Raw genomic sequence first — 11788 nt, 5'->3', positions numbered from 1 at the left:
GGATAAGACCCCTAAATGATCAAATTATCCCTCAATTTCTTTTTCTAAATTTCTTTTATAATTTGATGTCCTCTTTAATTATATTGAGTTAATTATAGATGTCCTATTTAATTTTTCAAATCCGATTCATTGTAATTTGATGATTTCATAATTAATGTTTGTTTCTTCTTCTTTTTTTAACATATTTGGTTTGCTTTATTTACTGGGTTGAATTTTTCTTGATGGGGAAGGGGGGCTTTTTAAATTAAAAAAATTTAGTTCATGGATGGGTGACTGGAATATTTATTTTTTAAAAATAAGTTTTAGGTATTTAAACATTTATTTAGCCTTAAATCTATAATTTAAGGCATATTTAACCAATAAAAAATATTGAAAGTAAACCAAGCTATTAAGGATTTTCGTAGTGGCATATCACACCTGAAAATTAGTAACAAATTTTAATAATATTTTAGTTTTTAACTTGACTAATTTAATGTAACAGAAAATCCCATAAAAATTCAAGAGTATAAATGTAAAGAAGATTTTTATAGAATTTTAAATCAAACACAATTCATGATATATTTTGTTTTTAATAAAATGAAACAAACACTTATAAAAAATAATGTCCTGCATTACTAATCTCTGCATTACTAATCGCTATATTGTTAATCCAAGTATTACTAATCCATGTATTACCTATGTTCCTACGAAACGACCCCTAATTGCAAAAACGGGTCACTCATGATTACCGGTCCGGGTCAATCTGGATCAAGCCCGTAATCAAACCCGACCCGGATTTGCGCGCAATTATTCCTTTCCTCTTCAATCCCTCACCATTTCTCATTTTCCCTCATTTCATTACACTCAACAAAAAGCCATGCCGGACTCCGAAGAGCAACCACCGCAATCAACGCCGTCCACGGCGGCGCCCACCAACACCACCACATCGCCACCACCAATCTACATCCATCCCCGCCGTGAACCTTTCGAACACGGCCTCCTCCCTATCCCTAAACTCATCTTCACCGACGGAGCTCAATCTCTCCTTCCAATTCGCGACAAACTCTTATCCTTATCCTCATCCACTTCGGGATTAAAGCTGAATCGAGTTAATTGTTCATCGATTACGGAATCGCTACAGATCTCAAATGATCATGCGCGGCTTGTAATTGAGACAATTGCGTCGGTTTTACATGTTGATTCTGATCCGTGTGTGAAAGCGAAGGCGAATGAGATTGGTGATGTAGGTGTTAATGTGTATGATTTGATGCTTTTTTTGTATATTCAGAGTTATAAAAGGTTGCTTCCTAAAGGACATAAGGATTCTGCTGCTGTTGCTGATGTTTGGCCTTCTACTTCTGCATTTGACGGGTTTTTATCTGCGCTTACGCCTTTGCAGGTTAGGAGCTTGTGCTTTTTGTGAATTTGATTGCATTTTATGATTCTGTATAATGTGGGGAAAGTTGAGGTAGCTAACCAACTGAGCTACTAAGTAGTCGTTTGGCCATATCTCATTCACAGTTGCAGGTCATTAGTCTGTGTTTTGTGAGTCTTTGTATGATTTTGTATAACGGAGAAAGGGATTAAAAGGTAAGGCATCGAACCTTATTAGTTGAAAGCTGAGTTAGCCAACGAATTAGCCTACCAACTGGTCTGCTAAGTAGACGTCTGGCCATGTTTCATTGTGAAAGTTGAAAGATGTAGTTTTTGTATTCTAAGTGAAAAAAGAAGAAGAAGATATTTTGAGCCGTTTTTGAGTTTTTGTGAGTAGGAGTCTGTGTTTTGTGAATTTGATTGCATTTTATGACACTGTATTACATTACAATGTGGGGAATCGAAACCTCACCAATTAAGTGAAAGTTAAGGTAGCCAATAGCCAACCAATTAGGTGAAAGTTCAGGTTGCCAATAGCCAACCGATAAGGGGAAAGTTCAGGTAACCAATAACCAACAACTAGGTGAAAGTTCAGGTAGCCGATAGCCAACCAACCGAGCTACTAAGATTCCCCGCATGATTCTGTATATTTGAATTGGGAAGTATACTTTCTTTTCCTGGAAAGTGATTGCGTAAAGTGAATGGATTTATTTTTCTTCTGAATTATTTTTGTATTTGAGTGTTTGCATGTTTAGGTTTTAGGTGATAATTAGTTATTGGATACTCGTCTGTTCTTAGAGATGCTTTCTTTAATAAGTTTTTTGAACATGTAATGAAGTTGGAATTGAATTGTTTACGGGGTTGAGTCAGAATTTGAGAATGATGTTTTTTTAATCTTGGGGCCAAGTTTAGTTGGGTGAGGCTGCGTAAGATGGTCCGTCCCTTCCCCGGACCCGTGCATAGTGGGAGCTTTACTGCACCTGACTGCCCTTTTGCCCAAGTTTAGCTGTATAAGTTTTTACTCTTTTGATTCTTAATCTTGATGAAGGTTCCTTTATCAGGAAAACACATTATATTAGTTCCCATTTGTCCTTGTCTTGGTGGAACCCTTGGTTGAAAAGTTAGTCTGTTGCTGTGGGAGGCGGCGGGTATCCCGTGGAATTAGTCGAAGTGCACGAAAGCTGGCTGAGCACAGCGGATATGAAAAAATAAAGGCATAATATTAGTTCATTATTCCTTGTTTTGTGACAGTGAGCCTGAAGCTTCGCAATAATGTGTGCTGGTAAATCATTGAATTGCCTCCCATGTTACTCCAATCTTTTACTTGAGTAGTTTCTGTAGGCATTGTGAATATCTGATTCCAAAGTCTGGTTCATTTATGTGATAAAGTGGCTGTTTCTTCTTCAGCTATCTTAAACTCTGACCAACATGCTTTTTAGTTTTAAGGATAAGAATGTTCTAGCAGTTGAATCTTTATCTTTTAGTTCAGAAGCAGGGACTAAATGAACTTGGATTAACCAAGTCGTTAAACTACATCATTTGTCTATTATTGAGTCCATTGCAGATTCTAATAATATTCTTTTCCTTTTGACAAGCCCCTCTTGTCTCGTGTTGCTGGCTGATTGAGCTCGAGCTCGAAGATGACTAGGAAATTTGTTCATACTTATTGACACCTCTTTTCAGTTTTGAAAAAACAAACAAACTGGAACTCTGTCTGATAAATAAAAGTTTTTTGGTTTTACTGGTCCAGCATTTTTTCAAGATTTATTATGTTTGAATCTCAATCACCTATTTATATCTGACAATTACTTGGAGTTTTAACAATTTCCCCAAACATTTGTTGTTTGTCACTGCTAGGGGATTGTAATTAAGTTGTCAATTTCTTAATGTTCACTGTAATTTATTATCCAAAAGTTTTGTTTTGAAATTGCAGCTTGTGCGCAGCAATAGTCGTCGGTCTATGCCATCACAGGCTGATGAAGAGGCTCATCAGTTATCCTATTTACAGAAACACTTGGGGAACATTCTGTCTCTTTTGGCAGAGTCCGTCGAAGGAGATGGTGAAGAATCACTGGTTTGTGGATTTGTACTGTGTTATAATTCCATTGTTGTTGTTTTATATGCATAGGATAGTTGCTTATCAAATTTGACTAAATCTGATCCATGTGAACTTGTCACTACATGCTACTCGATTTTTATTCTTTTTGCAAATAAAATTTTAATCACATAGTGTACTAAGATGGTGGACAAGAAACTGAAACGTGCAAGAACACTTGTTATTTGAAGAATGACGATGCCTAGTGACAGACTCTTGTTGCCCTATTCACCTTTATATGCATCCATTTTGTGCCCTTGTTTATAATTTTGGCTTAGAAGTATGCTGAGAAGCTAATCTAGTTACTTGACTCATAGGTTTTGTCTATGGAGAAATTGGAGCATCTTGGCTTCCTGATCTTTTTTGGTGAAAAGGGATCAGAGAAGATCCCATTGAGTCAGAATGCCCCATTTTTTGCCAATTCAGATCCAGAGATGCCTGCTGTTCCTGTTCCTGCAGCTCACGTACATGACTGGCTTCTAGAAAATATAGCTGCTGCTTTGACACGAATTACTGAGAGAGCTTCAGCAAAGGAAAATGGTCCAACCAGTGCCCCTGATCAGGATGTGCCAATGGCTGATGTCTCTGCAAGTTCAGTTAAGAGTTCACCAAGTCCTAGAGGTCCAAGTTCCATTGAAGGAATTTCTAAATCATCATATGTAAGGCTACCAAATGATATTAAAGGCTCATCTGTAAAGGTATGTTCCAATTTTCTGATGTGAGTTGTTCTTTTTCTTGGAAATATGAGTTGAATAATTCATTTTAGCATTCTCTGGAGCTTTTTCTTGAGCCGAGGGTCTATCGGAAACAGCCTTTCTACTTCCTCGGAGGTAGTGGTATGGACTGTGTACATTTTACCCTCCCCAGACCTCACTTTGTGGGAATATACTGGGTCTGTTGTTGGTGTTGTTGTATTCTCTGGAGCTTTTGTACATGGGGAATATGAAGGCCTCTCCTTCGAAAGGAGACCAGGAATTAATTATATGGATGATGAGATTCCGTTGATACAGAGCCATTTCCAATAGTCTTATTGGAGGGTCCAATTGGCGTTGTGTGTGCTAACCTTTCTTAGTGTTCTACAAGATCTTGGTGACATCAGTTGGTAGGGGTTTGTAAGGGGTCTGCAGGAATGGGCTTTTGGTGGGTGTGCTCCTTTAGGTCATTCGACTGTAATGCATTTTCTGTAGTCTTTTAAATGTGTCAGAATAAACTTGTTCACAGTTTGGTAGAGTCTGAACAGTGTTTTCCCCAGAAAGAGTTAGCATGCTGTTGGACCCATTGTGAAGTTATTTACAACTAGTAACTCATTAATGCGGTGCAGTCGCTTCTCATACCCTCCTCTTCCTTCATTTCATAAGCTTGCTAGCTTACCAGCTGAACCATCATCATTTGCTCATTTGCTTGCTTGGTCATTTTCGTGATAAAGTCACTTATAAGGATTCTTAAAGGCCAGCATAGAACATTTTAAATCAACTTTTGTGATTGAACGGCTTATTTAAACTCCGGATGAAGTAGATGCTTGATCTTCAAGACCTGAACTGAGTATATTTGGTTCCTACTTCCTAGTTTTTTCTGATGATTGCAGTAGAACTATCAACAGATAGATCATCCTCAGAAGTTACTGCTCTGTAATTTTGAGCTTGCAATGTACATGAGTAGGCTGAATGTGGTTTGCTTTTCTCTGTGTGTGGATGAAGCTGAAACTGTTGAACGTGCTGAATCCTGAACGTAAGATCCAGTTTATCATGTAAAATACCTGAAGCATATTGAACATTTATATGATACTTAGTGGGGCAATAAAACATATGTGTTGGTACAGGAATAGCAATATATTATAAATAACTTCTAGACCTGAATTTGACTTAAACTATGGCGGAACTATGTTTGGAGAAAGCAATGGTTTCTCAGCAAAAGCCTCCTATGTGGTAATTCAGATGTTTGATATGTGATATATAACGAATTTAGGATAAGTAGATGTGTTAAGACTGAATGTATGTTTTTTTGGAGAATGAGTTAAAACTGAATATATGTACTACGAGTTTAGTAAACATGAGAAGAGTGAAGTTGAGGTGAGGATGTGCTACTGGGGTGTTATGTGATAGATAGATGTCTACCAAAGTGAAAAGTAAGTCTTATAGAACAGTTATTAGACCAAAACTGTTATATGGTAATGACTATTGGGCCACCAAAGTCCAATATATCTGCTGGATAAGTGTTTTAAACTCAACGTAGGTTCTTTACTATTGAGCGGAGGAGTTTTTGTGGTCATAATTTTATATATCTAGGAAGAGTGTAATTCTACAAATTTATGAATGTAGAAGGGAGTGTCTTTACATTTAAGACTGTTTATGTTGATATAGTAAGATGGATGGTTATAACATTATTGTGTCTGTTCCAACTCATTTAAATCATAGAGTTACTATAGTGAAGTTGGCTATGCTATAGAATTCGAGATGGCAAGACTTTTTTGGTCAATTAAAGTCTAGTTTCATTAATAATGGGAGTCAACATGGTAAGATTTTAAGGTTACCTGTTTTGTAAGTGATAAATTCTCCTAGTTGATAACTTTAAAGTCTTTTTCTTTTTTAAAATCTCAAAAAAAAAAAAAAAAAGACTTTAAAGTTATCAGCTAGGAGAATTTATCACATTGCATTAGCTTTCATGAAACCTAGTCTCTTGCGGAGTTCATTGAAGAGGACATGTTGTATGAACTTATTTGGCTTCATTATCGCCACTTATTAACTGTTGTGTCTGTTTAGCCTCTAAAATATCATTGCAAACAACCAAATCTCTTCAATTCTGACCGTTCTTTTATTTATTTACTGATAGCTTTAAGCAGAATCACATTTGTGTCCAAGGAGAGTCAAAGACTCTAGACATTTGTCCATCATGGTATAGGTGAGTTCTCAAAAATGTTTGAGACAAGGATTAAAGAGCATTCCAGAAGAATGTGAAAATGAAAGGAAGCAATATTGGATAATTGGTTCAGATAAGGTTCTCTGTAGTGTCTAATTGAGAGTAGTCTAGTCTGGAAGAAGGACATGTCCATTAGTTGCAACTAGTTGAACAGTTTTTGTGCACCTTTTCGGTAGCTTGCTGAGATGTTTATGTCTTTGAATATTCTAATACTCTCTCAGCTTCCAAAAGCTTGTCAAGTCCTTAAAGTTGGTTGCTAAAAAGTTTAGATTACGCATGAAATGATTCTTGATATTATTGAATCCTTTTTCTTTTTGGCAGGTTATCAATTGTCATGAATCAGTCATTTATGTTTTAGCTCCTTTGAAATATGCGACAGTATATGGATGCTCTGATGCAACTATTGTCCTGGGAGCTGTAGGCAAGGTAGGTACTAACCTTTAGGAAGATTTTGCTTGTTTCTTCTCAAGGGGTCATTTATTAGTGAAACCGTAGAAATTGTAGTAGGACGTAAATTTAATTCTACATTAACTGTAACTTCATTTTAAATGTTTCCTGTAATATATATGAATGAAATGTGTTCTTATTTGTTTGCTTCTCAGAAACAGCCTGCACTGTACTTAGTATGGGGTTTTGCTGTTCCATAATTCCAAGGCATAATCTAGTTAATAGATGCTTATTTGGCCAAATGCCATCTTTGAAACGTATATAATCTGGCATTTGCACATTTTTCATCTCATGTACTTGGAGACACAGATATGAAGGCTTCTAATGTCATGCATATTTTCATCTGAACTTGAAAATCTAAATAGTCAGGAGATGGAGAAACAATATCATTTGTAGGGAAATCATTACCGTTAAAGTTTGAGCTTATTCTCATCTGAGATTTGGTTTTATTTAAGATTTGATCCTGTTGGAGCTGTTTGGTTTGAAATCACTTAGGCTGATATGGCATCAGCTGCCGGTTCTGTAAGCATTTTGAACTTCGATTCTGGATGGTATTTAGACATTTCTTCGTGTGACTGGGCAATATTAAGACAAATTACTTAGTATTTGAACGACATAGTCTGTAAAGGAGCTGAATGAGCACATAGGATTCATATAGCCAACTCCAATTTATCTAAATTGAGGCATATTTGTTGGAATAATTGATATTGATTTCTTCTATAGTTATGGCTTAAATACTGTACACAATAAAGTGACCAATATTTGCATGCACTCCGAAGATGGTAAGGTAGAAATTTATGCTTTATGAAGCTGATGTTTGCTGCTTTCTATGGCCACTAGAAAGATTATCCATGATTTCAAAATATAATGACATAAAATGTACAGAGTTACTCAAGCTATTTTTAAATGGAGTTACTGAAGCAATTATTTTATTTACGTCAGGTTTAAGACAAATCACATGAACTACGGGTTGCCACTAATTTAGTGTTAATTGATCCATTTTGCCAGTGCTTTACTATCGTCTGTTTGATCCGCCAAATTAGTTCTTCAGTTTGGCTTTTAATTGTAATGTCTTTTACAGGCTGTCAGAATTGAGCACTGTGAACGTGTACACGTGATTGCGGCAGCAAAACGTATTTGTATTGCCAATTGTCGTGAATGCATATTCTTCTTGGGAGTAAACCAAACACCGCTTCTTGTTGGTGATAACCATAAATTGCAGGTATGTGTCACTTTTGTGCTGCTGATCAAAAGTTCAGTATACTCCTCGGATCTCCAAATCCTTATTTGAGTCATACATGCATGGTTTTCCATTGTCACTCTGCATCAAATGTCATTGCAAACTCATAGGGCTTTAAAAGTGAAATTATTCACTGAGCTTTTACCCTTTTCTTTAGTTTTCATTGAGCTTATGCTTCACAAGTGGAATGCAATTAACCAGCAATTGTAAGTGTTGAGCCAGTTTTTTGCCTTCGGGCTAAATGCAAGAGATTAGGTATATTATTGCAAATATGGGACATCTCAGTGAGATATTTAAAGGAACCACAGGTTACTCCGTTGAGTAATTTGAATTTATTATTAAAGCGGGAAGCATGAAAACCTTGCCCAGGAATACTTGATCACATGTCAAATGCACATCTTTGGAAGATTCTTACTGAACCATGCATGACTTTTGTTAAGTAGTCTGGATTTGTTATCTAAGCGGTAAGCATGAAAACCTTGCGAAGGGAATGTCCCTCTCACATTCTAAATATATGTTGGACAGTCCAAATTGGATGGATCATGGATGTTCTGTAGGCGAACATAGTTATCTTTTCAAACCCTTTATTGAATAAACACGCTAAGAGGCTCCTAAGTTTATAGGATAGAAAATTTCAGTGCAATTGAGAAGTTTGAAATACTAAGTAAACTTAGTTCGTCGTCAATTTCTAAGTCACGATTGAGTGCCAGAGATGTAAATTTTGAGTTTTGAAACTCTTGGTGTACTTCTTTTCGTGTGATAAATGGAATTGTTGGTGTAGTTCATATCACTTAATTGGCTGGCATATTGTTTTCAAGTGGCTATCTAATTTGTATCTATCATCTAATACATACTGTGAAATACCTTGTGCGTCTTGGGAAGTAGTGCATTCTCTTTGTAGTATTGTCTATTCTACCAATATGGCTTTGCCACTTGGTGGCTTTGTAAGAATAGTTTTGTCAATTCTGAACTACAAATGTTTTGCTAAGTTGTTTAGGGCTTGGAAAAGAAAATGTTAATAGGATATAAGAATTGACGGTATTATGCATTTTCTCATAATGTGTGTTCTATTTACTAGCATTTCTTAATTCCATCATGCTGATTAGACAGTATATTTCCTGATGTTCGACTTATTATTCTGGGAAAATTTGACTTCCCCCTCCATTTTCGTTTGATGATTTTTTCAGGTGGCTCCATACAATACCTTTTACTCGCTACTGGAGGCACACCTGAATCAAGTTGGTATTGACCCGACCGTCAACAGATGGGATGCCCCTGTAGCTCTTGGTGTCGTTGACCCACATGATTCACTGTCACATCCTGCTGGTGTGTCTGATGTTCAAACTGAATCTGCTAGTCCTGTGGACCCTGATCAGTTCACGAACTTCTTGGTATGTCTACAGAAGTAGCGTCGACATTAGATTTTTAATTTATCAATCACTTACTAGTACCCATTCCTTTTCCGAATGTCTTCAGTTCTGGCTGGTGGCTATTGTTGAACTCTGTTATTTGCTAATGGAATATCTGCTAAGATCTGTTGGTAAATAATTCTTTTTCCTCACTGGATTTCTTTTAGACACTAATATGCATGTCTCTAATTGTAACAGATTCCAAACTGGTTTGAAGGGCAGCAATCTGGTCCCACGAAAGATAATCCATTCCCTTTACCAGATGCTTATTTGGCATCTCAACAGAGAAATGTGCGTTAACACACCAACTTAAACTTTTTCTATCATTTTGCATCGCATTTATGCGTACAATATGATTATTGATCTTCCCTTTATTTAGTATAGCCAATACATGTTTAATGTTTTGGTTGAATCGTCAAAACTTTTGGAAAATCGTAATTCATATTTGTTGACCCTTTCAGCACAAAAGCTTGGAGGAAACTAAGAATATTTTGAAGGACACCGAGCTTGACGAGAGCCGGAAGCGCGAAGTAGCAACTGCTCTCCATGTTTGCTTTAAAGACTGGTTATATGGTAATGGTAGCAGTTTATATATCATTTCTTGATATTCGTGCTTGAACCTTTTGTCCTCACCCCCTGTTCTGCCAATATTTGACAGCGTCAGGAAATATACGACAACTATACTGTCTTCAAGGCGAATAGTGTTCTGTGCTATGTTTCAGCAAGTGTAGTAAGGATGGTAGTGGTAACTCTCCCCTTCCATTGTAGATTTCAGTTTCATCCCCCACATTTCCTCCCTGCCATTTTCGTTGGTGCTGAAAGCAGCTGAGAGTTTGATGCTATCGCAACATTTGCCCGTGCAGCTTACAAACAAGTTACCCTCTTGAACTCTTGTGCAGCTTACAACCAGAATGCTTCAGGACTTGAGCCGTATTGCTATTTATTCTCGAAACTGAACTGTCTTGTACTAATATGGAAGTCGTAATATTTAGATTTCAGTTTCCATCTTTTCTTTCGTCAGTCTTACTAGGTTCTGAACTTTAGCCGAGAATTAAACTGTTGTTATTTATTTTGTTTTGTTGTTTGGGTTCCTGTATACAAATAAGAGATGCAGATCACCATGCTGGGTAAGTTTAGAGAACAGTACTTTGTAGAATTGGTGACTGGTTTTGCCTTGCAGGTAAAAACTTTGACACGGGCGGAGCTACTATTCTGTTTACGGATTCAGCTGAATCCTGTAGTTCTGAATCAAAATTTGTATTTTGTGTTTTTGTGTTTTAAGATCCTTTTAGAACTTAGTAAGCTGTCGTTTTTTAAATTCAGAATGCACAAATCAAAATTTCAACATTAGGAGGACAAAATTTGCTTATTTAATTCTGTTAAAATGGAATTTGTACACGAATTTAGACAAAAGCTGTAGCAACCATTTATAGAATAATATGCATGTCTGTAGGTTCGTCATCCTTTGACATAGAATTATAGACTTTAGTGGCAAAAAAATAAATTTTTTTGTTAAGGGTGTTCAAGATTCAATAATCAGTAGTGTTCAATGGACTATTCTATGCCATTGACTTTGATGGATCTTTATTTTTGGTTTTCTCATTTGATGTTTGATATCCGTTTTGTGGCCTGGATTCGAACTTGAGATCTCTCAGGTGAAGTAGTTACCACTCCGTCATAACTTTTGGTGGTATTTGATCAACCTCTATGGACACAAAGAATCGATAGATTTAGTTGTATATGTCTATTACCACTCAATTTGATAGACCTTTATTGACATAAAGAATCAATAGATTTAGTTCTTCCATTATCCATTTCCCAACCATAGATATCCCTGTCTCTGGTATTGCCGGCCTTTTCGACAAACAAGGTTATAGCTTTCTGAGCATTCACATAAACAACAGATAAGGCATTTGTTCCTTTTGAAATGGGCAGGGATGCCAGGTGCACTAAAGCTTTCGCTATGTGTGGGGTCCAGCAAAGGATCGAACTACAAGGGTATATATTATATGAAATTTTATCTTATATTTTTGCAAGAGGTTATTTCCACAGCTTAAATGCATGAACTCTTGGTCGCATAACAACTACTTTACAATCTAGTGCACTAAAGCTCACGCTATGCGTGGGGTCCAGCCGTCCAGGGAAGGATTAGACTAACAAGGATATATTGTACGCAATCTTACCTTATATTTTTGTAAGGGGTTGTTTCCACAGTTTGAATGCATGACCTTCTGATTGCGTAACAACAACTTCACCGGTTTTTGGAGATGGCAAACATGAATAGTTCTGAATTGATATATATCATCAACTGATTATAATTTTAGTGAA

At 36.6% G+C, this 11788-nt stretch overlaps 1 protein-coding gene across 1 annotated transcript; it reads left to right on the top strand.

Annotated features, from left to right (window-relative positions):
• The first annotated feature begins 668 nt into the window (after nucleotides 1-668).
• LOC107843803 (TBCC domain-containing protein 1) lies at nucleotides 669-10741 on the top strand. The gene is made up of 9 exons (XM_016688194.2): nucleotides 669-1378; nucleotides 3287-3427; nucleotides 3766-4146; nucleotides 6686-6790; nucleotides 7893-8033; nucleotides 9239-9442; nucleotides 9659-9751; nucleotides 9922-10033; nucleotides 10119-10741. The coding sequence occupies exons 1-9, from the start codon at nucleotides 857-859 to the stop codon at nucleotides 10160-10162; spliced, it is 1743 nt and encodes a 580-aa protein (XP_016543680.1). The 5' UTR covers nucleotides 669-856; the 3' UTR covers nucleotides 10163-10741.
• The last annotated feature ends 1047 nt before the right edge of the window (nucleotides 10742-11788 follow it).

Source organism: Capsicum annuum, chromosome 10, assembly GCF_002878395.1.
Source record: "Capsicum annuum cultivar UCD-10X-F1 chromosome 10, UCD10Xv1.1, whole genome shotgun sequence".
NCBI lineage: Eukaryota > Viridiplantae > Streptophyta > Magnoliopsida > Solanales > Solanaceae > Capsicum > Capsicum annuum.
Note: the sequence above shows the minus strand (reverse complement) of the source record. Positions and strands in the feature narration are given on the sequence as shown.

Excerpts from the sequence above, each read along its gene's own strand:
- LOC107843803 (XM_016688194.2), top strand. The coding sequence starts at position 857 with ATGCCGGACTCCGAAGAGCAACCACCGCAATCAACGCCGTCCACGGCG. Across the intron at positions 9,443-9,658 it reads ATCAGTTCACGAACTTCTTG|ATTCCAAACTGGTTTGAAGG; the intron begins GTATGTCTACAG and ends TAATTGTAACAG. Across the intron at positions 10,034-10,118 it reads CTTTAAAGACTGGTTATATG|CGTCAGGAAATATACGACAA; the intron begins GTAATGGTAGCA and ends AATATTTGACAG.